Source organism: Bos indicus, chromosome 15 (assembly GCF_029378745.1).
Source record: "Bos indicus isolate NIAB-ARS_2022 breed Sahiwal x Tharparkar chromosome 15, NIAB-ARS_B.indTharparkar_mat_pri_1.0, whole genome shotgun sequence".
In the NCBI taxonomy this organism is placed as follows: domain Eukaryota; kingdom Metazoa; phylum Chordata; class Mammalia; order Artiodactyla; family Bovidae; genus Bos; species Bos indicus.
Genome location: NC_091774.1, coordinates 29,743,647 through 29,771,343, shown reverse-complemented (window position 1 = coordinate 29,771,343; position 27,697 = coordinate 29,743,647). Strand labels below are relative to the sequence as shown.

Sequence of the window (27,697 nt, the reverse complement as noted above, 5' to 3'; positions counted from 1 at the left end):
TCTCAGAGATAGTTAATACCTGTCTCTGTTAGTTAATCTCGCATTTAAAAAATTTTTAACTTTCTAAGATGATAAATTTTTTTGTGGGAAGATTTTGCATTGTATCGTATGCATTTTTATCCACTGTTTAGTGAATTTGACAATGTGACAAGCTGGCCTACTAGGATGTTCAACTGAAAATGCTCAGAAACTTTGGTGTGGTATTATAGACTGGGGTGAAAAGCTTTAGAACTCTTGGATTTGGTGGCAAATAGTTTCCTGTGATAGAGTATCTTGGATTATGTGGGATGAAGCTTTAAGTAAAATATGTCCTTATCTTCCTGAATGAATACTCGAGATGTTTGAGGGGGGCTTTAATTATGAGCTGTTATCATTAAATCAGTGAAAACTTAAAAGACAGTTGAAAGCATTGTCTGCTTTATTGACAGTCTTTTTTCTGTTAGATGCTTTGGATATTATATTACTTGAAGTTTTTACATGACCAAAAAGAAAATTTTTTTCTTCCATGGTTTCAAGCATCCCCATTAAAGAAGATTGAGAGGTGTTTTTTATTAACAGCTAATTTTTCCAGGCACTGTGCTGAGTGCTTTATAGAAGCTATTTTATATAATTTTTTTATCTCATTTTATATAAGAGAATGGAGATTTAGAAAAGTAACTGTTGCAGGGTCACAGAACGGATACGTAGAAGAGTCAAGGCTTGAACTGAAGTCTGAAACTTTATAGATTCTTTGGTTTTAACTAGTCACCAGGAGCTACAAAATCAGATGCCTATAGGGGACTGCCGGAGAAGACAATGGCAACCCACTCCAGTACTCTTGCCTGGAAAATCCCTTAGAGGAGGAGCCTGGTAGGCTGCAGACCATGGGGTCACTAAGAGTCGTACACAGCTGAGCGACTTCACTTTCGCGCATTGGAGAAGGAAACGGCAGCCCACTCCAGTGTTCTTGCCTGGAGAAGCCCAGGGATGGCAAAGCCTGGTGGGCTGCCGTCTATGGGGTCACACACAGTCAGACACTTAGCAGCAGCATCAGCACAGGGGACTGCCAGATGAGAGGGGACTTGACCTACTTAAAGGCATCAGGTGCTTGATTTTAAACTCTAGTTACTAACGCCTATCAAACTGTTGCTATGTGGAAATTTGGAACCAGTGTTGCTGCTAAAGCTTTCCGCCCTGCACCCTCCCCCCAAGAAAATCCAGAATCAACTTTATACAAAATATCCTAGTTTTTTAATGTTGGCAACTTTAAATGAAGTAGTACTATTTTAGGTCAGACAAAACACATGGGTTACCAGTTTTGAAAACAGTTGAACTGTATACAACATGCTTCTCTTGAAGAGGATGGATATCTTTTTTTCCTTCCATTCTTGATTTTTTAAGTTTTCCCTAGATTGTTGTGCTTTGTAAGAAAGAGTATTTTTTCTGGAGTTGTTTATCTCTGTTGTTACCTGTATTCTTAAGTAAATGGCAATATATTAGTGTGCTTTTTAGAAATTATTATCAAGATGAATTACCTTTGTATTTTAGAAAGTAATGCTGTGAACTCTGATACTTCATTTTTACTGTATTCTCTCTAGACCTGGTGATGACTGGAAAAAGACTTTAAAACTCCCTCCAAAGGATCTAAGAATCAAAACTTCGGTAAGTTGGTTGTAACATTCAAGTGGAAAAATGATGTGGAAACTCTTAAAAGTGAAGTAGCTACTTGATGATGACAGTAGGCACTGTATGTTTACTCTTAAGTAAGTTTAAGTGGTTGAAATTGTATAGCTTATATATGATTAATTGCCAAAAATCTCCACTATTTGGAGGAATTGGTAATAATGTGTATCCATATTAAATATTGTGTTTATACATATGTGTATCTTATCTCACTTGTGGAACATAGTTTTCATGGCATTTTCTCAAAAGTCTCTTTTGTTTCTAGAAGCACAATAAGATTCAGGCTAGGTTTTATCCACCTTTTGTGGATGGAAAAACTGAAGTTGAGAGGTTAGTTCTCTTAGCCCAGCAGTGTCAACCAAGGGTGATTTTTGTCCCCTCAGAAGCATTTAGCAATAAGTTATCACAGCTGAGGATATGCTACAGGACAGCCCCCTTAGAGCAAACAATATTCTGGCCCAAATGTCAATGGTGCTGGGCTTGAAAAACTCTGGTTTAGACTAGGATGTTTGTAGGCAGTGCATGGTAGAACTAGGTTTTGACTTTACACCTTGTGGTTTACAGTTCACAGCCTGGTACTTGTATAGAAATAACAGTATTCCATCACTCCCTAGCAGAAAATGACCACAGGGTGGCTGGTCTTTCCCCAAAACATAGTTTTTAAATGGCTGATTTGTGTTAGAGTGGCTGTTTTTCGGAAATAGTTGAACTGTAGATTAGGACAGAGAACTAATCTGCATATATCTTTTTAAATGGGATAAAGAATTAGTCTCTCAGATACTTTCTTAAACATGGTAATTACTAAAGGAACACAGTTGTACTTCATTCGTTTGATGCTTGTCTGTTTTTGTTTGACCAGGATGTGACCTCCACAAAAGGAAATGAGTTTGAAGATTACTGTTTGAAACGGGAGTTGCTGATGGGAATTTTTGAAATGGGCTGGGAAAAGCCATCTCCTATTCAGGTATATTTCCCCTTTTTACCTCCTATGTAATGTTATGAATTAAGTGTTGCATACTTTTTGATGGTTTAGTGAACCAGTATTGCTCTCCAGCGTGTGCACACATATATGTATGCTTGTACATGAACACACACTTTCTGAACCTTAAAAGGGTAAGTTACAAAATCTTGGCACTTTGTCTCTAAATGTTTCACTGTGTATTTCCTAAGACTAGGGATATTCTCTTGAACAAGAATAGTACAGTTACGTTCAGTCACTTTTAATGCAGTATTTCTAACTCACCTGTCATTTGTAGTCTGATTTTTAGTTGGGTCCCAAATTTTGTCTTAAAGTATTTTTTTTTCTTCTGTACAGGACCCATCCTAGGATCAGATATTGCATGTAATTGTTACATCTCTTTTAATAGTTAAGTTTTTCCCTACTCTTTTTTTTTTTTTTGGTGGGGGGAGGGGGTGTCTTTTATGACATTGACATGTTAAAACTAGAACTCCCTTCCTTTTTTTATTCCAGTAGAACATTTTTCATTTTGAGTTTGTCTCCTGTTTCCATGTGATTTGATTTAAGTTATGCATTCTTAGCCAGAATACTGCAGAAGTCACTTTCGGAGTTAGTGTTCATTTATTCCAAGGGTGATTTTAATTTTGATTACTCTTTCAAAATGGTATCTTGATTTTTATATTACATATTTCCGGCCCTGCCCCCTCCCCTTGAAACTAACAGCCTGTGGGGAGGATTTAAGGCAATGCCAATATACTATTCATCAGAATTTTCCCCTAATTCCTCCTTGATGTATCTGTATATTATCAGTGTAACTCATAAATTCCTTTTTTATTAAATGGTATTTTTGTGCTTGAATTGTCCCATATTTGGCCAGTGTGCGCTCCTTCAAGCCAGTTCCTTTGTTTTTTGTAATGTGCCTCTTTCATTTTTTTCCTCTGATAAACTATTTTGTAAAGCAGTTTTAAGTTTATAGCAATTGAGCATAAGAAATTTTTCATAAATCCCTGGTGACATTCATGCATAGGTTCCCTGATTATCAGCATTCCCCACAAGAGCAGTTTTTGTTAAAACTAATGAACCTATGTTGACATATTATCACCCAAAGTCCGTAGTTTACAATAGGGTTCATTGTTGATATTGTGCATTCTGTGGGTTTGAATAAATGTATGATGACGTGTATCCACCATTATAGGATCATACAGAGCAGTGTCACTGAACTCTGTGCTCTGTCTTTTTACCTTTCCCTCCCCCTTCATTTTTCTTGAGCACTTTTTGGTGGTATATCATGATGCCAAGCTTATCGGTACAGCTACGCTTCCCCAGCCTCAGAATCAGCTGTTTCTCCAAAGAACTCAAATTCCAGTTAGTTGGGAATAGTATTAGAGACCAAGATCTAAACACTAGGTGCATTCTTTAAGTGGAAAGAGCAAGGAAATATATGTATATATATACACGTATGTAGACCTACATACAAATTTGATGTGTCTTTTGTCTTCACATAAGTTGAAGTTGTCAAATCCAAGCTGTACTCAGGACAAACTCTGTGACATCATTGAGCACTTTTTCATTGAACAAGCATGTGTCAAGTGACCTAGAAAGTGTTAGACCCTGAGGGTGTTATGATGAACAAGATAAATAGGGTTCCTGCACTCAGAGTCTGATGGAAAAGACTGCTAATTATACAGGTAATTTGAGTGTGATATAATGGGCACATATATGTAGACATTAGGAGAAAATGGAACAACCTGGAAGAAATGATCCATGTTCCAAGTGGAGAACTAGAATAGTGATTGCCTAGGAATGAGAGTGCTTTTGTGGACAAACTAGAAGAATTTTGTTGTGGTTGGAAAAAGTATGAAGATAAAGTTATACCTCATTAGGCAGTCTGAGTGCAGAGACCAAAAATATTTAGGAATTTGCTTTTTTATAATGTAGTTCGTGTTAATCTGTTTTATCTATAGGAATGAAAAGTTTTATGGGTACTTTTCTACTGAATCGTTCCACTTTGTAACTCTATACTTAGCAAGGTGTGTGGCAGGAAATAGGCCCTCAGTTGTATTGTTTTGATGAAATTACGATTAACAGATGTCTGTAGGTGAACTTGGTCTAGAGAACTGTTTGAGAGTACTGGCTTTGCATTCAGGTTGCCCAGGTTGAATCTAGCTCTGCGGCTTTCCATGTTGATTATTTGAGATGTCTCTAAGCCTCAACTTTCTGGCCTATAAAGTTGATACAGCAGTGTATACCATAGAGTTGTTGTAAAGATGAAGTGAGGCAACTCATGTTAGTATCCTTAGTACAGTGGCTGCTGCTGCTGCTAAGTCGCTTCAGTTGTGTCTGACTCTGTGCGACCCCATTGATGGCAGCCCACGAGGCACCCCTGTCCCTGGGCTTCTCCGGCAAGAACACTGGAGTGGGTTGCCATTTCCTTCTCCAGTGCATGAAAGTGAAAAGTGAAAGTGAAGTCGCTCAGTCGTGTCTGACTCTTCGCGACCCCATGGACTGCAGCCTACCAGGCTCCTCCGTCCATGGGATTTTCCAGGCAAGAGATAAATGCTCAATAAATGTTACAGGTTTTTATTTTATGTAGTAGTTTTATCAAAAAATATGGTTCATTTAGCAGACGTAATTCTTGATGGACCCTTAATGTCTCATGTTTCACACCTTTGTATTAAAATTTTAAATTCACTTTGTTATTTGCATCCTCAGTTTGATACGGCATATAGGCAAGTAACTCTCCAGCCACTTAGCCAGTCTACCATATGGCTTTTTCTGTAAGGTAGAAATGAACTCCCTCACAGGGTTTTTTTTTGTGAGGATCAAATGTAATGTACAGACATACCTCATTTTACTGTGCTTTGCTTTATTGTATTTTGCAGATACTGCATTTGTCTTTTTGTTTTTTAAACAAATTGAAGGTTTGTGGCAACCCTGTGTTGTCAGATAATGGTTAGTATTAAAGTATTTTTAAATTAAGGTATGTATGTTGTTTTTTTACACAAGGCTACTGCACACTGAATGGACTAGAGTATAATGTAAGCGTAATTTTTGTATGCCCTGGGAAACAAAAATATTTGTGTGACTCGATTGCAATGGTAGAAACGAATCTGTAGTGCTTCAAAGTATATTTTGAAATAGCAAGCACAGTATGAATGTAAGGTATTATATATACCTGAGACTGCCGTTCACATTGACTTTTCCTATAGTATTGCTTTGTCTGAGAATCCATGGAAAATATAAGATAACGTGTTTTAGACTCGGTGTAACAAACCATAAATACTAGGACTTCAAAAATAAGTTTAGAGGTTCTCTAGTGAAATCCAGCCTCATGAGTGGCATTCTTCTACTATTTTTATCTAACTTTTCTCCTTACTTATTTTCTTGTCATTGTTTTCTTTTTTCTTCCCCCCGCCCCAAAATGTGTCTGTTGTCTTGTATAGTACTTGGTTTTACCGTGTTATCCAGGCATTTTTTTCTCTCCAAATATAAAAGCCTCTTGATGGGTGTCACCTCCTTTAGAGATGAAACTTGGTTGCACTTTGGCTATGGTATAAGATTTTTGGAAAATTAGGCACTTAAAATCTTCTTTTGAGAGGATATAATTTTACACCGACAAGCTGGAACCAGATACACTACAGATTGGTTCCACACATCTTTCTTTGCTACAGCCATCTGTGAGTCTAGTTCTAGGTCTGAATGCTATGCACAGTACTATAACCGTGCCATTTTAAAGGCGTAGCTCTACAGTAACAGAGCCTTTTTTGGAGTACCTAGGAGTCTACTGTTTTATTCTGTTTAACAATGCAAAACCTTATATTAACTTGGAGATGATTGAAAGATGACAGCTCTTGCTGTTTCCAGACTTTAGGCACAACTTTTGAGGACTTTATAGATAAGAAGGTGATGGAATAGCAGGTAGTTAATTATTGAGAGAAAACAGAAGTTAACTTTGGCAACCAAATTTCATATTAAATTGGGAATCTCAAGTTATTTTTAGGAATTATTTCATTAACCAAGTCTAATTAGTCATTTATCAAATTTATAGTAAAGAATTAGAACATTCTTAATTCTTTTGTAATTCATTCCTCCTGCTAACAGAATTTACTATGGCTAAAAGAATTGTTTTCTTAAATTCTCAAAAATGCATGTCTTCATTGGATACTATGGTAAAACTGGAGTGTGTTCCTTAGGCTGGAGATACTATTTTTGAAATTACTGTCTTCCATCTCCTTTTTTTTCTAGGGAGCAGTAGATACCTTAATCATAACTGCCTCCACAGTATCCATTTTGTTCTCCCTGAAACTAAGATTTAAGTTCAACTGACCCTAGGAATTAAAAAGCAATTGGTGTCTCCATTTAGCTGCGGAAGTTGACTAGACTATCCATTGGGGACTGGAGAGAACGTAATTCCTCAGAAAAAAGTTTAGGGTGCTACTGAGAAAGGGAAAGTGTTAGTCTTTCAGTCGGGTGAGACCCCATGGACTGTAGCCTGCCAGGTTCCTCTGTCCATGGAATTCTCCAGGCAAGAACACTGGAGTGGGTAGCCATTCCCTTTTCCAGGGGATCTTCCCAACCCAGGGATCGAAGCCTGGTTTCTGGCACTGCAGGGAGATTATTTACCATCTGAGTCGCCAGAGAAGCCCTGAATGCTGAAGCTCCAGTATTTTGGTCATCTGATGCGAACAGCCAACTTATTGGAAAAGTCCCTGATGCTGGGAAAGCTTGAAGGCAGAAAGAGAAGGGGGTGTCAAGAGGATGAGATGGCTGGATGGCATCACCGATTAATGGACATGAGCTCTGGCAAGCTTAGGGAGATGGTGAGGGATAGGGAGGCCTGGTGTGCTGCAGTCAGTGGGGTCACAGAGAGTCGAACGACTGGGTGGCTGAACAACAGCAAAGAAAGGGAAATGGATACTAGGGTTATTAAAACACAATAAATACATACTGGCTCAGTCCCTAGATCTTACAGTGGAACTGGAACATGGACTTTGGAAAGTGGCAGAATCAGACATACCTTTAAGTTCGTGGGATTTTTCTTATTTTCGATTTTTGTGTTCTGGTGGTGTTTTGTATGCTTGTTTTTTGCCTTAGGGTATTGGTCACAGAGATACAGTTTACACATTTTAAGTAATGCAGTTCAGTGGTTGGTTTGTTTTGGTTTTTTTTTTATATTCACAGTTGTGCAGCCAATTACTACAATCAGTTTAAGAACATTTTCACCAAAAAGAAACTTAATAGTTACCCTTCTTCTCCTAGCTCTAAGCAACCACTAATCTACTTTCTGTCTGTATGGATTGACCTATTCTAGACAATTTCATGTAAATGGGATCATAAAATTCATGCTCTTTGTGACTCAGCTGTGGCTTTTTGACTTAGCATATTTTTAGGATTCTTCCATATTGTAGCATGTGTCAGTACTTTATTCCTTTCTATTGCTGAATAATATTCCACTATATAGCTATACCACATTTGGTTTATCCAGTCTTCAGTTGGTAGAGTTGTGTCCACTGTTAGCTATTATGAATAATGCTTTTTTGAACACTGATGTATATAGAATTTTTTGTGGAGTATTTTCATTTCTCTTGGGTATATACCTAGGACTAGAATTGCTGGTTCATATGGTAATTTTTTATCTTTTTGAGGAACTGCCAGACTATTTCCCAAAATGGCTGTGTATTCTACTTAGTAGTGTATGAGGTTCTAGTTTCTCTTATTTGCAGACCTAAGTTCAAATCCTGATTCTAGCATTTCTTGCTTAGTCACCTTGTGCAAAACAATCTTGAGGATCCATTTTGCCATTCGTAAGACGAAAAGTAACCTAACTTGAAAGGATATAATTAACATTAAATATCTAAGTGTAGTACCCATCACAGTAAGTTTTTAAAATTTTTAGCTTCCTTTCTCCTTTCTCTTCTCCCTGGCAGTTCCCCATGACTTCTCTTGAGTTTCAAAGCTGTCTGAATCTGATTTGAATTTTCTCACTTCATATTGTTTAATCTTCCTAGCAAACAGTGGTAAGAGACAGTGTGAATATACTGAATTCTCTGACTGCTAATCATAATAGCCACCATAAGAAACAAAGTACAGTGCATCTTAACTTACAGGCTAGCTAGCTTACTTTGTTAAAGCCCTATCCTTAAACAGTTTCTGTTTCTATAGAACATAAGTCCTGTCAAAGAGCAGAGAAATAGAAGTCAGTGGCCTTTAAGTCATAATGTAAACCCCAAAAAGGAATTAGGACACCCCCAATCTAATTCTATCCTGTCTCACTTCATTGAGATATCTTATCCTTTTAAAGGACCTGACTCAGGAAGTCACTGAGAGACGAAAGTCTTTTTCTGCTGTTGAACTGAGTGGTATACTGGTAACCTGTTTAAAAACCATAACAGAGATTGAACCCATGTGATAATTGCCCTTCGGGACAACTGAAGATTAATAGAGTTGACTCAGAGTTATGGCTCAAGGGATAAAGAATCTCCCTGCAAAGCAGGAGCTGTAGGAGATGTGGATCCCTGGAGGAGGAAATGGCACCCTACTCCAATATTCTTGCCTGAAAAATCCTGTGGACAGAGGAGCCTGGCGGGCTACAGTCCACAGTGTCACAAAGAGTCAGACACGACTGAGTAACACATGTGCTCAAGCAAGGAAGGATTTAAGACCAGAGGGTCAAACCAAGACTTTCTTCTTTGACCTGCTTCACCCTACATAATAAGCAGACTGTTTAATGCTGGCTGTCGGAGTAAGATAACAGAGTGTTGTCACTGAACTATTTTCACAGTTGTTCTGGCAACAGTGTTAGTTATTCTGATTATATGGAACCCATCTGACTCCTGTGATTGGGGTTCTAAAATAAGTATCATGGTAGGAAATGAAAGTCATGATGCTTATGACTTGGGTATTTCTCCAGTAACAGTTTTAAATTGCTAGACATTTGTTTTGGTCATTAGCTCAAGCATAGAAAGAACTAATTATAGTGATTATTATAGTGATTATGAATATTTTTCCTAATTTATTTTTCTAATTTTCTAGTTGTAGAAATTAAAATAGTTTTAGAAATAGAAGTGTTCTGCTTCCTCTGTTCATACCTGTTTTACCTTTTTTAATTTCTCTCTGTATATGTGTATTTAATATTTAGTAATTGTTGAGAATCCTTTGCTATTGTCTAGGAAATTTGCCCTAATAAGAAATATTATCTTCTGCAAAACACTCATGTGTGCAAAACACACATGAGTAGGCCAAATTTGAAAACGAGAAGTTAGGGCACATCTCAGGACAGAAGTTGGCTGCGAGACAGACATTGGTCATTATGTAATACAATTTTAAAAAAAGATAGGACCCAAGACTAAACTTTTCCAGCTGAGTCCTATTTATGTAGGAATAAAATTGTCCAACCTACAATTTTTCATTGTGGTCAAGTTGGTTTACTAGTCTCAGAATATCATATAGTCCTTCTTTTGAATATTGTTTGTGCTGTTTTTTCTTCCAGTTTTTAATTGTGAAATGTCCTCTGCTTATTTTCCTCTATGTGTTTATTGTGTCATCCCAAGTTCCTCCTCTTTTTCTGTTGTTGATGCTCACAAACATCATGTATGTTGTTTGCTCATACAAACTCAAAGGTTTTTATTACTAAATTTAGTATGTATTTTATGAGTAGTTCTGATAAATGTCAGTTGATACTAACGGTGATGTTGACTGGTCCTGCTAATTTATTTGGTCTTTACTTTTGTAAAATACTTCAATACCAAGGAACTTTATATACTTTCAGTGTGTTTGAGAGAAGAACTTGCCTATGTACTGTTATTAACAATGCATATAAGTAATAAGCATTGTTCGATCTCTTCTAGGAGGAGAGCATTCCCATTGCTTTATCTGGTAGGGATATTTTAGCTAGAGCAAAAAACGGAACAGGCAAGAGCGGTGCCTACCTCATTCCCTTACTTGAACGGCTAGACCTGAAGAAGGACAATATACAAGGTTAGTTGTTTAAACTATAAATGGTGATTTAAATCTTGGAGCTATATAGAAGATATTACCATCTTTACTCAGTCAGAACTTAAATCATCTGAAATTAGTATTTACCCTTTTCACAGCTTTTGGCCTGGTTGTCTTATAAAAATGATTCCTAACTTTTTAAAAAGAGATTTCTAGTTTTTAAGGTTATTTTGCATATTATACAGTTACAACAACATTCCAGTGAGATAGGCAAAATAAGAATTTGTCCTATGGATAGGGAAATTAAATTATCTGAAATAGATACTTAAAACTATGGAACTAGAATGTTTCTTGTGACAGCTATGTCTGCAGAGTTCCTTGTAAAAGCAGGAACTTTTTCTCTCTGAAGCCTTCTGGCTTGGGGATTTTAAAATCTTAAGCAGTAGGGAAGAAACACATTTCCATAGCTGTACCCAGTAGATCTATGTTTTCACCTCTAAAGCTTTTTCTAAAATTTTCCATTTTTTTCTCCCCATGCTTTCTTGATCTATAATAATTCTGCCATCTTCCTATTATGTTCATATGATATAAATAGACCTGGGCAGCAGGAGTTTCCTATTTGGGCATTTTAACTAGTGATCTCTTACAAAAATATTAATATATTTTGAGCTAATAATTGCGAACTCAAAGAACCCTTTAAGGCTTTGTAACCAGGAGGAGTAGAAGAATTGTATAGCATTGTTACTGAGGAAAAGTCTAAATCTGGTGCATTATAATAGGTTCTTTTTTTGAAATTTATTCATTTGAGTGTCTCGATTATAAGAGGCAATATTTCTATAGCTTCTTAAACTCTTTAATACATGGCTTTTTTTTTTCCTCTCTCTCCTTTTTTCTGTTTGTTGATATTTTCCAGCAATGGTGATTGTTCCCACTAGAGAACTTGCTCTACAGGTCAGTCAAATTTGCATCCAGGTCAGCAAACACATGGGAGGGGCCAAAGTGATGGCAACCACAGGAGGAACCAATTTACGGGATGACATAATGAGGCTTGATGACACAGGTAGGAAGTGATTGGATGTAAGCTGGCTTGCTGGCTGTAATTTGACACACAAGTGTTTCCTTTCAGTAATTTATTAAAATTGTTTTTAAAATAGGGAACAAACATTGCAGTAGATAAACAAATAAAGGAAATGACCATTTCAGTCAAGAAGAAAAAAATTATTTTAGTCATTGAAAGGATATTTAACCTTACTAATAATTTTTTAAATTGCATATAAAGACAGTAAATTGATATTCTACTTATCTGATTGACAAGATTAATTAAGATTGGAAAGGCTAACTAGTAACCAGTAATAAGCATTTGTGAAGAAATTTGTTGTCTTGCAACATGGGGATATAGATTGATACAATCTCTATGGTGGGCAATTTGGCATTATGTTTCAAAATTATAAATGATGTTTTTAATGATCTTTTTTTGAAGAAATAATTGGACAAATGCAAAGTTGTTTACTGCAGTGTGGTTTGTAATACTGAAAAACTGGAGCAAACTAAATATCAGGGAAATTTGGCTGAATACATTGGGGTATAGACTGAATGGAATGCCACATACCATTAAAGAGTGCAGCTGATCTGTATTCATTTTCATGAAGAGCTCTCTATGATAACATTGTTTAGTGAAAAAAGAAAACAGCAAGAGTTGAAATCCACTTAAAGTTATACATTGAATTTTAGTCAGGATTTTATATATGATTGTTACTTGATTAGTTTAATTCCTATGTTCTTTGTACTGCCTTGTTAATTAAAAATGATCATCTTACTTGATCCTGTTACAGTCTTCTGCAGACCATTGATCTATTAATAGATTAGAGGCAAGCTGCTGTATCACGACTGAAGTGACTTAGCAGCAGCAGCAGCTGTATCAAAAGTTCAGCATACTTTTTGTTTTTCCCTGGGGGTTTCCCTCAGGCAAAGAACTATGTTCCTTATTTGGAACAGGTGAATTGGAAAGCTGTAGCCCACTGCATGCACAGGTGAAACTAACTGGTATTCTCTAGCCAACTGAAGATGAGATGGAAATCCATATTCTAAAACACATCTTGGCCTCTTTGTATTATTCCTGCAGCAGTGTTTCTGATAAAATATGTATGTGATAAACCTTTACTGTATCCTTTTTGCCCCAACTAAAATTAATAAAAATACATATTTTCTAATCTTGTGTAGTGCATGTGGTGATAGCTACCCCTGGAAGAATCCTGGATCTTATCAAGAAAGGCGTAGCAAAAGTTGATCATGTCCAGATGATAGTATTGGATGAGGTAACGTTTTTTTCATTTGGAAACATACTATTCTGTACTGATTTGGCTTTGTTTATAACTGCCAGTGAATGAAGCATAACCTCTTTGTGTTTAAGACCTTCTAGTAAATTCACTACTCTTGTTGGTTTGTTCAAACTAACTTGCTTCTAAAACATGTTTTGCCTTTTAAAAGCAATAGATGATAGGTATTTATAGGAATAATTCAGCCTTGTGTCTTTTTCTTAGGGAAGTCAGTTTATTTTTATTTTGCAGTGAGAAGTCACTGAATAACCTCAAAGCCAAGCCCATCCTGCATCTCTCTTTATTTTGTGATTCATCTTAAAAAGCATGTTAAAAAAAAGGCATCTTAAGAACCCCTTATTTAACATATCCAGCTTCGTATTGTTTGTTTTTTTGTCTCTGTTATATGTGTTCTTTCACCAGACTATAAGTGCCTTTGAGAACTTACTCAGCTCTGCATTCTTGGGACCTAGCAAGCAAGTGTTTTATATGTATATGCAGTCAGTGTTGATGTTTGGGGTTTTTTTTTTTATTTTTAATTGAAAGACAATAGCTTTACAGTGTTGTGTTGTTTTTGCTGTACATCAGGCTCCAAGTATGTGTACATTCTCTCCTTGAGCACCCCCACACCCCGAGTGTTGGTGTTTTGAAATGAAGTTATTTTCCTATGTGGTCTGTTTTAAGATAACTGGATCTGTTTCCTCTTGGTCTAATTTGAAACAGGTTTTTATCTTTGAGTAATGAGAGAGAACATTTATTAGTGGCTGTGTTAGCACTAAGTGCTTTATGTGTTTTTTCATTGAATTTTTACAACAATCCTATAAGGTAGTTATCCCATAAAGTAATTCCTACAATATGAAGACATCTTGATTTTTAAATTGTAGAAACTGAAATAGTAGTTAAGAAACCTCCCAACATAGATAATATTGAAGGAGGCAAGTTTTCTGTTTGTGTGTGTGAGTGGGTGAAGTAGAAAAGGATAGCTTTTATTATTTCCCAGGCAAAGGGAAATACACCCTGCTTCTGCCTCAAAAAACTGTATCCCTGAAAAGTTTGAAACACAGGTAGTTTAATGCTGTAGCCTGTACTTCTAACACCATCAGATCACATCAGTCGCTCAGTCGTGTCCAACTCTTAGCGACCCCATGAATCGCAGCACGCTGGGCCTCCCTGTCTATCACCAACTCCCGGAGTTCACTGAGACTCAGGTCCATCGAGTCAGTGATGCCATCCAGCCATCTCATCTTCTGTCGTCCCCTTCTCCTCCTGCCCCCAATCCTTCCCAGCATCAGAGTCTTTTCCAATGAGTCAACTCTTGAGGTGGCCAAAGTACTGAAGTTTCAGCTTTAGCATCATTCCTTCCAAAGAAATCCCAGGGCTGATCTCCTTCAGAATGGACTGGTTGGATATCCTTGCAGTCCAAGGGACTCTCAAGAGTCTTCTCCAACACCACAGTTCAAAAGCATCAATTCTTCAGCTCTCACATCCATACATGACCACAGGAAAAACCATAGCCTTGGCTAGACGGACCTTTGTTGACAAAGTAATGTCTCTGCTTTTGAATATGCTATCTAGGTTGGTCATAACTTTCCTTCCAGGGAGTAAGCGTCTTTTAACTTCATGGCTGCAGTCACCATCTGTAGTGATTTTGTCTCTTTAATGGAAATCACATTAAAATTTTTTATGGGAATAAGGATTATGTCTGTCTAGGAGTCTTCTTCCCTTAGATCAGTATTACAGACTTTCCCCTTTTTGTATCACTGAATGTGTGTTGGTGCCTTTGGACTATATAATGTTTACAGCCAGGAACATTCTGTGAACTCTCTTGCTGGAATGATTCCTTATTAACCAGAAACCTTAGACATGATTTCATTTTGTTTAAGATCATCTTTTCTTTGTACTGCAGGCAGATAAGTTGCTGTCACAGGATTTTGTGCAGATAATGGAGGATATTATTCTCACGCTACCTAAAAACAGACAGATTTTATTATATTCTGCTACTTTCCCTCTTAGTGTACAGAAGTTCATGGTGAGTATAAATCTGTACTTAGAAGCAGTACCTTCCTGTTGCCCATGAGTGTACTTTTATCCATAATTACATTATATTACTAGTGTATATTTTATGCTGGTTTCAAGTTTTAAGATAACAAAAGTATTTTGATTTTTATTTGTTCATTAAGCTGGTGTCTGACATAGCCATTGATGCTAGATAAATTGATTATAGCATAATCCTATATTTAAAGTACAAAATAGTAATAACTTAGCTGTATATCTGAACGTTAGATCTCCCATTTTATGGTAATGGCAGATTATATATTTTAAAGAGAGCTGCATCCCTTCAATTAAGAGTTTATCAAAAAAAAAAAAGTTTATCAGACAGACATGTATGAGGATATATTTTGAGTTAAAGTTTATTTAAAGAAATAAACTCTGCTTTAACTATAAGACTTTTTTTTTTTTCCTTCAGAATTCCCATTTGCAGAAACCCTATGAGATTAACCTGATGGAGGAACTAACTTTGAAGGGAGTAACCCAGTACTACGCATATGTAACTGAGCGCCAAAAAGTACACTGCCTCAACACACTTTTCTCCAGGGTGAGCCAGTTAGACTTCAACTGCTGAATGTTATCCATTTCTTAACCTCGATAAAACAGTTGTATCAGTTTTCTCATCATTTTCAGGAAAAAAAGTCCTTAGTTTTTCCTAAAAGGTAGTTTCAATTGTTGATCTGAAGCTGATACTGTATCATTGACAGGTCATAGGCACTTTTAATTTGATTCTAAAATAATTTGACCTTAATTATAGGTAATCCCATTATTCTCAGTAATTATAATTGTTCTAAGTAGATGTGTTTTTGCAAGTTTGCCTACTTGCCAGAATTTTCTTGTCACCCTGAGGTCAGTACTCAGATGCTCTTTGAAGACACACGTGAAAAATTTGAGACTTCATGCTGTTTATCCCTGCCCTCTTGTTTGAGCTCAGAAATGAACACCTTTTTCACAGTCTATTTAATGCCACATTCCCCACTTTTTTGTGCGTTTTTCTTGATTCCACTGTTTTAAATGGTCCTTAGGCATAGTGCTGACATGTTGTCCAGTGCTCCTAAGAAGAGATAATGTATTAGATAAACTTCATAAAGACCTGAGTTATAGTGCTGTTGGCCATGAGTAAATAAGGTGTCTTTAAAACAGTAACACATGGGGTGAGTTCCCTGGTGGTCGGGTGGCTAAGACTCCACACTGTCAATACAGGGAATCTGGGTAGATCCCTGGTTAGGGAACTGGGATCCTGCAAGCCATGTGGTGCAGCCAAAAAATACTCAGTAACATGCATAAAACCAGATTATCTGTTGACCCGTTGATGAAAAAAGTTACGAGTTCCTCACAGGAACCTAACCCTCTATTTCCCCTGGAGGGAGTGGTCGTATATTAACTGTGCTTAACTGCAACTACTATTAAATGAATAGTACTTAAAATTTTTATAGTTTTGCATTTCCTGTGTCATGAGATTATAATTCTTAGTGTTTTCAACATTTGTTTGTCAATATTTTATTTTCTTTCTTATGTCTTTTTTTTTCTCTCTCTCCTGTGCTCAGCTTCAGATAAACCAGTCGATTATTTTCTGTAACTCCTCTCAGAGAGTTGAATTGCTAGCCAAGAAGATTTCTCAACTGGGTTATTCTTGCTTCTATATCCATGCTAAAATGAGGCAGGTGAGTGTAAAACTTGTACTTACATAGATTTTTTTTTTAAGCTTTTTCTGAATATTTCTTGAATTTTGTTTTAATGCTCTTCCAAGTGCCCTGAGTTTAAGAATAAATTACTGTTTAGTAGGCAAAGGACCCTTCATTTTAACTTCTGTGGGGTAAGGTTTCCTAACTATAAACAGGGGTAATAGTATATTATTACCCCTGTTATGTGAAGAACCTTACTTCACAAGGTTTTAGGAAGATTGAGATTGTGTATGAATGAATAGTTTCTCAGTTGCCAAGCATAATAGAAATGTGAGATTTTATTCCCTTCCTTCCCCATAATCTTAGATTTGGGCTAGTGTTTAGTACAGTAACCACTAGCAACATTAAACTATTTAAAATTTAGTGTCTTCAGTTATACTACATTTCGGAGGCCACTTTATGTGTGACTGTCAGCCACAGTTTTGGAAGGTTTGTAGAAGGTTCTAGTTTATCTGTGTACCTTCTCAGGTTCATCTTTTTCTCTTTATTGTTTGCCTTTAGAAAAAGGATGTAATCTGTTTCAGAACTTGATTTAACAGAAAATAAATTCAAAACTATCAACATATTGTGTTTGTATGTGCTAATTAACATTGTGAAATTTCATGATAGGAAAGCAATTTCTGTAGTCTGACAGGTTAAGAACTTAATCAGCTCACATATGGTTTTCAAAGAAGCTTATTGTCATGGATCAGCAGGTGCCATCATGTAGGCACCTAATATTAAAATTATCACAGGAAATGGTGTATACAATTGAAGAGAATATTTCAGAGTGGAGGAACATTGCATTGAAAAGAAAGACCAGTTTGCCAGATGGTAGATTTATTGATTTTGCTTGAGTTAGTGTGTTTTCATTTTTATTTAACTTGAAAAGTAGTTATTTTTAGCTTTTGTATATAATAACTGAAAAGATGAGTAGTAGATGTTTCAGTTAAGCTAAACTTTTGGCATCTTTTATTTGAAACATTTTAGAAGTAAATATGGTGAATATTGTCACTTAAAACCCACACCAGCAAAAAAAAAATACCTTTAAGAATTGAGATAATATGAATACATGTATATTTGTTGCTTATTAATTCCCACGGGAGACTTTTTTTTTCTCCTACCTTTTGTTTTTAATGTATATTGAATGTGGCTCCTTTCTCATTCATGAAAACAAATTTGGATATAAAGAAACTGCTTGGGTAGGAGAAAAAAATGATGGAAATTTGGAGGCTTGTGTGAGCTGTAATCAAATAAATGCATTGCTTTATTCCTAGGAACATCGAAATCGTGTGTTTCATGATTTTCGAAATGGCTTATGCCGCAATCTTGTTTGCACTGGTAGGTATTTTCTATTCCTTTACCCATTGTTTTTCTTCCTAGTTTTGTTCTTTCTCGGTCCTGTCCTGCAGTGAAGCTGCTTACATAGTCAGCTCCCTCTCCTACCATTTCTAGAATTTCTGAAGTTGAGAATGAGCTGTAGGTAACTTTTTTTTTGTAGTTAACTTTTGAAATTAGGTTCCGTACCTGAAACTGCAAAACACTTATTTTGGCACTCCTACCTAATCTCTGCCTATTAAACCAGTTTTGGAGTTTGTGTATTTTCTAAATAGTTTTAGCATATAGGAGTGAGTTCTATTAGCATATGCAAAATGAATTATGTTAAGAAACTATGTTTTGGACGTTTATTATGGCCTTTCTTTTGCCAGAATCAGACTAGTTTGTGTTCTGGTGTATTTCACTACATAAAGAAAAGCGGACTGGGGGTGCGTGTGGACAGTTAGATTCAGTAGCCTCCTGTCTGTACACTGGTAATATAGTCTTAGTATTGATACTAGGTTTATAATCTAAACTAGGTTTCTGGATAGAGGGAAGAACCTAGTTTTTTGTTTTTTAATTTTTGAGCTATACACAGAGATAAATACAGAAATGCATGGGTTCTGAGGGCCAACTATAAAGTTATATGCAGACTTTCAACTGAGACCCTAACTCCTGACTGTTCAAGGGTCAGCTGTACAGACAAGAAGAAAGGTGCCGTTTGCCATTAACCATTTCCTTATTTGAGAAGGAAAAATACTTTTTTTCCCCTAGAAAGAGTTGGTGGTACTTACAGAACTCACACATTGTTAGGAATTACTGCTGTGGTTACATGGTTTTATTTTAAGCATTAACTTGCTGAGGCTGCCCTCAGATAAGTTTTGAAGTGCCAGTGCTTTCTTCTTTCTCATTTTTCAGAACAGTGGGCAAATACATCGTTAAATAAGTACTGAACATTTATGTGTAACATGTGTAAATACATACAAAGTACCACCCCTCTCAAGGAGTAGTTGTTTAATCAGAGATAAAAAGATGACATTAAGAACCTCAGGCTGGGCCTGCAAACTTTTTCTGTAAAGTCCATGTAGTAAATATCTTAGACTTTGCATACTATGTGGTCTGTGTTACAAGTGACTTGACTCTGCTGTTCTACCTCAGTGGCAGTATATTTCACAAATGGCCATGGCTATGTGGCAGTAAAATTTGACAAAAACGGGCATTGGGCTAGATCTCCAAGGGAGTAAAAGTAATTTGCAAGTGTGAGGTATATACATTAAATAACCCTAAATTTTCATAGGAGAGGGAAATAACTAGCTGAGGTGATCTGAGAAAATACGAAATTGTAATTTATAGGCTATAGATGAGTTTTAGACTTGGATAAGAAGGAATATTTCATTAGGGGCCTGGCATAAAAAGTAATCTATAGATTGCTAAGAAGATAGTTTAAAGAAGTATAGTGGGTGAGGTTGGTATAGTCGAAGTTTTGAGATGTGTTACAACCAAAATATAGAACAGAGGACTTTGAATGTCAATTTTAAATTTTATCTGGAGACAGTTGAAAATAACAAGTTACAAATTCAAACCAGTATATTAGAAATACTTGTCTGACCATCATGGATTATTTTGACGTGTGGAGCTGAGAAGTGCAGGGAAACCTAGTTATTAGCTTATTGAACTTATTGGAGTTGTGTCTGCGTGTATTTGTCAAAGCCTAAATTAGCATAATAATTGTGGGACTGGAAAAAAGTAGAAGGGATAGTCTTGCATATTAGCTTACCTCAGACCTGTTATAAATCATTCAGCAGAATGGGATTAAAGAAATCTGAACAAAGTATAAATTACTGCTGGTAGATTGCCTCTTTTTTAAAGTATTCTCCATTATGCAATGAACTTTAAAAATAACTTATTAACCTTGAATTAAATACTTAAAAATAGAGTGAAGAAAATTATACTTGGGAGCTCATTTTTGAGTGTATAATCTTTTTCAGCCTTCCTTGATTTGCACTATGTTACCTCAGACCATTTTTTAAAACTTTGATACAACACCGCGAAAAGGTAACTTGTGAACAGAAAGCTGCTTATGGTTAATGCACATGAGAAATAATGCCAGTAATTTACAGATCCTTTTGAATTACTGCATGAAGTGAGTGAAGCTTAGGTTCCTTTAGAAATAAATGTTAAAGAGTATTATGACACCAAATTGAAGGATATAATGGAGGTTTTTTTTGTTTGTTTGTTTTAAAGATTTGTTTACCCGAGGTATTGATATACAAGCTGTGAATGTGGTAATAAACTTTGACTTCCCAAAGCTGGCAGAGACCTATCTCCATCGTATTGGAAGATCAGGTGAGGAAAAGGAAGGAGATGTTCTTTGTGGAAGTTTTTTGAGAAGTTTAATCACTAAATTTTGTTCCTTTTGTGAAGTAGAGTGTGGTAGCAATTAAAATAGTGAATTTAAACTTGTTTTTTGATATATCAATTTCTAATTCTTCCAGAACATTTATTTTTAAGTTAACATAACCTGATGCCTAATTTAAGATTTACAAATTAGAACCTCACTTTTGTAACTGTACTGTTTGTATTTTATACTGTGTATTTTGGCAACTTTTGACACTATTACTTTAGGCTGTGAATGAGTGGCACTAAATAAAAACATTAATCCTGTATGGATTTACCACAGAGACTAGTACTTGCACATTGACTCCCATATTTAACTCATTAATTAGAATTGTTTTTTGTCAGGTCGCTTTGGTCATCTTGGCTTAGCCATCAACTTGATCACATACGATGATCGCTTCAACCTGAAAAGTATTGAGGAGCAGCTGGGAACAGAAATCAAACCTATCCCGAGCAACATTGACAAGAGCCTGTATGTGGCAGAATACCACAGCGAGCCTGTAGAAGATGAGAAAGCTTAACAAGCATGTGTGTACCTGAGAAAATAGCCAAGTAAGCATAATGTTTCCAGGAAGGAGATCAAGGTCCTCTTCCCCCAGGGGGGATGCGATGTCCTACCATATACAATTAGCATAAAAGATGAAATACCTCTTGACATAAATGGCAGTAAACAGGAAGTATCTCAGTTGAAGTGATCTTACTGGCCAATCCATAAATGCAGTTCTTGAATGCTGTCTTCCTAAGTAATGTATATGAACAGTACTTAAGACAAATTCAGACTTCTAAAATAATGGAAGCAAAAAAAATTAACAATTTTGAACATGAAAATATTTTTGCTCTTTTCCTTTATCACTCAGTCATCTGTTAGCATTTACTCTTAATTTCTAATGGATACCTTAATAGGTTAAATTATCTGTAAAACCTTATTGTAAAGGTATAAGCAGGTTATGAGGATAACTAACTGCCTTACTTTAAATGGCCGCTGGACTCACATGCATCCACCTTTTCATCTTGTGTTGACTATAGGACTCGGGAAGAAATGCTTAAAACAAGGCTTGATTAACATAGGAAAAAACCCTCCAAAACAGCCAATATTCCTGTGAGGAAAATCTGATTTCAGAGATGATAGTTTTCAAATTAGCAGTTAACGTTTTACCCATTATTTTTAGAGTCTCCAAATTAACTCTTCACTTTAACCTTTTGTCCTAATTTACTTGTCAAACACAAAACTCTTGGACAAAAACTAGCTCATGTATGCTAGTACACTGACAGGCTGTTGAGTTCATATAGGATTTAAAAAAACTTTTTAAAATTGTCACAGATGACTACTGCCTGCTACCAGTACTTTCAGGATTTCATTCTGTCTCTGGGATGTCCAGTGGAAATTCCTTAATCCTGAGCTGATTCTATAGTGTGTAAAGAGGCTCAGTAGAAGCTATTATGGAGAGCATTTGGGATGGACTTGTGAACGCCTACTTCATGTGTGCTTCACGTGTGTGTGTCCTAGTTTATATTGCTTACTGGCGATAATTTTAGGTTTCTTTTTTCTTTAGGTTTTGACAAACTATGGAAGGCTCGTTTGGATCTGTGACACATCGATTTTGGGGGGAATGCTCTTCTCTTTGTGGGTTTTTCATCTTCTTTTATTTTGGAACTATGAAGACTTATGAGCTCAGACATTTCTTTTTTTTAACTGGTGAAGAGAAAAGCTGAAAAGGAATTTACCTTTTTTGTTCCACTTGTTTGCACTGTGTGCTGACTGAACATTAGTTGCACTAACTGCTGGTTTTTTAAAAATTTTTCTGGGGAAGGGGGGACAAAGAAGGAAGAGAAAGAAGGGGAGAAACCCTAAAAAGAGAAGAACCTTGATGAACACAAGCTTGTCTACGATTTCAAAATTCTCCAACAGCTGACTCTTGAGTGCATTTCAACTTCTCCCTGGTTACTCATCCGTTTTTAAGCCTGAAGAGCTTATTACTTATTTGTGCGAAGTGCCTTATGCTATGAGACCATTCAGAATATCATCTTTTAGACACAGCCCAAGGAATCAACAATAGTATTTTTTTTTCTTTTTTCTTTTTTTTAAAAATTTTTGTCTTTTCATTTTGGTTTCAAGTTGAAGTCTCTTCTCTTCCCTTTCTACCCGATACTCAAGCCCAGGGCTGGAAGATGAAACGTATTAGTAATGTTAAACACCATTTTCTTTTTCTTTATGTGGAGGAGTTGATATGCAACTGCAGTTCATCCGCACTGTAAATACATGTATTTAACAAAAAAAACAATCCCAAGTAAAAATTTCTTCTGGGCTGAGTAGATGCAACATCATCGCTCCCAAAGGAAAGAGCAGTCTATCATCGCAGGAGCCATATGACAAGCCTTTTGTGCTCTATAGCAGAACACTAAAGACTGGTTTACATACGCCTCCATTAGCAGTTATGGCACTTGATGTGTAGACATGTCAGAGCCTTTGACCCTCTTTCCTCTGTGGCAGAGCGTGTCCCATAGAAAATTGGGTGTGTATACTTGTATAAACTTTGTAAATAGGTTTTTTTTTCTGGGTTCATATATATATATATATATACATATATATATATTTTTTTTTTGGATGAAGGTTGCTGGGATTAAGGGGATTAGAGTGATTATGGGAGCAGCTAAAGATGAGAGGGGCTCAGTTTTCCGCAACACTAAATCTAAAAAGTATTTTGGCTTCTTACTGTAGAGAGCAGACCTCTACAGGAATCCTACATTGGAAAAGAGACCCAGAGGTCTGCGGTTCACTGCTGCCACACTGTCTCACATAGTACCTTTGGAGTAGGCCTGACAGAGAGCACAGGGAAGCTTCAGAAACCTGTAATTCAAGATGTTATTTTTTTGAGACGTTCTCTCTGATACTGTTCCCCGCCAGCCTTTTTTAAAAGTTTGAGAAACTTTTCAAGCTCTGCAAAAGGGGACAAAGAATTTGCCTTGCAGTGTGGGGATATGATTGAGCGGCAGTGTCTTTGAGCAGTATATGTATAAAGCATGGATTTGCATTTCAGAATATTAGCCAGTACCAGCTTTGGTAACTTTAGCAGTTCTGGGGCTTACTTTCTGTGGATCACCTCCTGTACTTTTGTGTGTTGCCCTCTGCCCACCTTGATACATAAACTTGCAGGAACGGGCGACCCCTGAGAGCTGTTAACTTTCATGCTGCAGAAAGCTGCTTGCCATTCTCTTGCTTTGTGACAAGAATTACCTGTCATTTTGCATTGTAAATTGCTGGCAAATGCTTTACAGTCAATAGTGTTGCTTTAAATTGTGCCCCTCCCAACATGCTTGATGTTTGGCCTGATCTCCAGGCAAAAGGAGTGAGATGAATCAATACCAGTGAACTTTTTTTTTAATGTTTTTAATTCCCTTTTAACCCAGTATACTAGGTCAATCAGGAGGCATCTAGGATTAAAAAAAAAAAAGAAAAAAAATTAAAAAAAAAATTGGTTTTCATTTGTCATTGTCTTTTAAAACCCTAAAATATTCCAGGATATGTCTTACATAAACTTTCATGCTTAACTCATCTGGATAAAGAAGTCAGTTATTCAAAGTTGCTTTTTTGACTCTGCCTAGTTCTAAGCAAAATTATTTGTAATTCCAAAATTCCTTGAGGATCAAAATCCTGCAGATGCCTCCTGATCAGACATAGCCCTAACTCCTTAAAAATTGTAGCAAGAGCTGCACAGTACAAACCCAAAAAAGAATAACTCATTTATCTGGTATCCAAGCCACACTGTGTCTCCAGCCAATGTTGGTTACTAAATGCAAGGCCTAATTAAGAAAGTAACCTTTTCCCAGGGAGGGGTGGGGGGAGGGAACTTAAAAGGCATCAACTTTTGACCAAAAAATCTTGCCCTTGTACTGATGCAGCTCTCCCCCCCCCCCCCCCCCCCCATCTCTGGCGAGATAAGAGGGATCATTCATTATAGAAGAAAAACAAGGAAAGTTCATAAACGCAATTTTGTGTCTCGCTAGAGAGAGAGTGGGTGACTAAACAACAGCGCAGTCTCTCGCCATCCTCAGACTGTGCTCCGCCTGGTGCCACATGCCTGTGGGTCCCTCTAAAAGCACAGACTTTAAATGGAAAGTATTACTGAAGTACAGCCTCTGATGAGGAGTGGCACTTAAAACTATCTGGGACACCACTATTGGACACAGTCTTATACAGGCAGCTGTCCAGTTTTGGTGCTTGACTCTTGAATAGGAATTGTTAAATGGAAAGATGCTCTACGAACTAGGTCAAAGCCTAGTCTTTTTTTTTTTTTTCTTCAATTCCCCCTTAAAATAAGGAGCATTGTTACTATTAGTTGTTTTTCTGTTCCTTCCAGTATTGGGTGTTTAAGTAATGGTAATATTTTTCCAGTGGTTCATTTGGATAAAAACTACTCCCCTTATTTTTAATATTTAAATTACAATCAGCTCCTGGTTTAACCAGTGGTTATATAGTCGTGTAATGAGTTATGGACTGTTACACAGCTTGCTGTCTCTCTCTTCCTTACATTCCGATGGAGAAACCTTCTTGCCTTTTCCCTTAGGAATGGAATAAATTTATTCTAAAATGATCTTCCATGGGAAGAAGTAAGGGGGAGAGAAACCTAAATAGAATCTCTAAATCATTTTCAGGTTGGTCCCAGCATCATTACAGGTTGGCCCCAAGGGGCGGGGGGGAGGGGGGAGGCGATTGGTTGTCAGTATTTGTTTTCAGAATGAGATGGGAGCATCTTTCCTTTGCCTTGTGCTTTGTGTTTGATACCATCATGCTTGGATTAGAACCAGACAACTCAGCACAAAGCCTTGAGTGTACATTGTTGGAATCAAAACATCTCATTCTGATCACTTGGTTTAATTTTTTTCTTTTTTCTTTTTTAATAGGGGTGGGAGGGAGGTTACTTTGCCCCAAGAGGGAGGGTATCTGCACTAAGGATTTAGAAACACTTTGGAAGCTCATGACCTCATCAGAAACTGCCTTTAGTCACACTCCTGACCTTACTATAGATGAGTAACAAAAAGATGAAATAAATTCTTGGGAATTAAGCCATGTTGTTTTTATTTGCTACTTTTTTCAGTGTTCTGTGTATCTTAAGCTGTTGCAGAATCATTTTTCTGGCAAAATACCTTTGTCAAGCCAAAAATTTTTGGCCTCATGGGAGCTGATGCAGTCAACTTCTTGGTGACTTTAGTGGACCTTTTAAGCCTGTAGTTCTACTTCATACCTTTAGTTTTTTGGGTTTTGTTTTTGTTTTTTAACTTCCAAAGAAAACCCACTTCTTTCTGATCTAAAAACTCATCTTTGAGGTAAAGAGTTAAGTGTCCAAAGGTTCATGAGGTCAGAGGGAGCTAGCCTGGCACCTGGACTGTGCCCCTCCATAGCTGACAGATTCCAACAGAAGTGTATTTAAATTCTCCAGTAGACAGTACTGGGCAGGGCAAGGGAGGGGGTAGGGTTGGGCTATTAAGATACAGGCTACTGTATTTTAACCAGTGGTTGTGGGGGAGGGGTGCTTGGAGAAAACAAAGTCACTATTCCCTTTTTTGAAACAAAACGAAGACAAGTTATTTTTTGTTTAGTAAAAACAGGATAGAATACCAGTGTCCCTAGCCACAAGGGACCAGTTCCACTGAGAAGTGAACAGTTGGGACTCAATTTTGAAAACATCTGGGGAATGGGAAAATTGGCTTTCTGTTAATTGGCAAATGTTCCAGTGGGGCTGTGTTTTTGTTGGAATGTCTTATGTTGTATGTACACATAATATTGACCAGAGTCTGCTGAATTTAAAAGAAAAGATGGTGGATAAAATCTTGATTTGTTAATTTATCTCAATAAAAGCCCACTGGAACTCCAGATATGTGTGTGGTGTGTCTTTAGTAGCAGCAGTTCAATCTTGAAGTCATTTTTAGTTAAACGACTCACATTCTGAAAAGCAAGAAGACTCAGCACTACTCCTCTGAGCCCAGTTCAATAAAATCTGAGAGTACCTTTGTCCAGCCCTAGGGCTGTCTCTCCATTTGCATTTAATTTTTCATAGCCTAAACAGAACAGGAAAGGGGAGTTGGTCCACAGTAAGTTGGAGAACTGCCAGTAATTACTCCCTAGAATTGTTTAGAACCTGCCCCCCAAAATTAGTGAATAGAATTTGTATTCTGAGAACTACAAATTCTGATGAAAGAAATCAAAAGACCTCAGTAATTGGAGAAAAGCAGACAAAGCTGGACCCGACATCCTCACCTGTGCACCCAAAAGACTGGTGTAACAAGGTATGTGCAGGACTTGTATGCTGAAAACTGCAAGATAACGCTGGTGAGAGGAATCAGGCCTGAAGATACAGTCTTCAACCCATGTACTACAGCTCTCTTGTCCGTTCCCCAGTTTCATCTATAGGTTCCCTGTATTTCCTTCCAGTCAACCCCAGCAAGCTTTATGACAAAAGCTGATTGTAAAATGCATGTGGAAAGGCAAACTGCCATAACAGCTTTAGAAAAGAACAGTTCAGTGGCTCAGTCGTGTCCAACTCTGCGACCCCATGAATCACAGCACACCAGGCCTCCCTGTCCATCACCAACTCCCGGGGTTCACTCAAACTCAGGTCCATCGAGTCGGTGATGCCATACAGCCATCTCTCTCGTCCCCTTCTCCTCCTGCCCCCAATCCCTCCCAACATCAGAGTCTTCCAATGAGTCAACTCTTCACGTGAGGTGGCCAAAGTACTGTTTCAGCTTTAGCATCATATCTTCCAAAGAACACCCAGGACCTATCTCCTTTAGAATGGACTGGTTGGATCTCCTTGCAGTCCAAGGGACTCTCAAGAGTCTTCTCCAACACCACAGTTCAAAAGCATCAATTCTTCAGCTCTCACATCCATACATGACCACAGGAAAAACCATAGCCTTGACTAGACGAACCTTTGTTGGCAAAGTAATGTCTCTGCTTTTGAATATGCTATCTAGGTTGGTCATAACTTTCCTTCCAAGGAGTAAGCATCTTTTAATTTCATGGCTGCAATCACCATCTGCAGTGATTTTGGAGCCCAGAAAAATAAAGTCTGACACTGTTTCTACTGTTTCTCCATCTATTTCCCATGAAGTGATGGGACCAGATGCAATGATCTTAGTTTTCTGAATGTTGAGCTTTAAGCCAGCTTTCACTCTCCTCTTTCACTTTCATCAAGAGGCTTTTGAGTTCCTCTTCACTTTCTGCCATAAGGGTGGGGTCATCTGCATATCTGAGGTTATTGATATTTCTCCCAGCAATCTTGATTCCAGCTTGTGCTTCTTCCAGCCCAGCGTTTCTCATGATGTACTCTGCATATAAGTTAAATAAGCAAGAGGAGTCAAAGTTCACTCAGTTGTGTCCAACTCTGTGACCCCATGGA

General features: G+C 37.2%; 1 protein-coding gene across 5 annotated transcripts in view; it reads left to right on the top strand.

Annotated features, from left to right (window-relative positions):
* The window catches only part of DDX6 (DEAD-box helicase 6), a 31,706-nt gene extending 5,537 nt beyond the window's left edge, over positions 1–26,169 (top strand). For 4 of the 5 annotated variants that reach the window (XM_019975052.2, XM_070803518.1, XM_019975051.2 and 1 more), the window contains exons 3-14: positions 1,578–1,641; positions 2,522–2,626; positions 10,468–10,597; positions 11,469–11,615; positions 12,776–12,870; positions 14,777–14,899; positions 15,338–15,466; positions 16,467–16,583; positions 17,861–17,924; positions 20,145–20,246; positions 20,643–20,849; positions 21,851–26,169. In XM_019975052.2, the coding sequence (XP_019830611.1) occupies positions 1,578–1,641; positions 2,522–2,626; positions 10,468–10,597; positions 11,469–11,615; positions 12,776–12,870; positions 14,777–14,899; positions 15,338–15,466; positions 16,467–16,583; positions 17,861–17,924; positions 20,145–20,246; positions 20,643–20,818 (1,252 nt within the window). In that variant the 3' untranslated portion in view covers positions 20,819–20,849; positions 21,851–26,169. The remainder of the gene's footprint in view (positions 1–1,577; positions 1,642–2,521; positions 2,627–10,467; positions 10,598–11,468; positions 11,616–12,775; positions 12,871–14,776; positions 14,900–15,337; positions 15,467–16,466; positions 16,584–17,860; positions 17,925–20,144; positions 20,247–20,642; positions 20,850–21,850) is intronic. The other variant, XM_019975054.2, reaches the window with a different exon arrangement.
* The last annotated feature ends 1,528 nt before the right edge of the window (positions 26,170–27,697 follow it).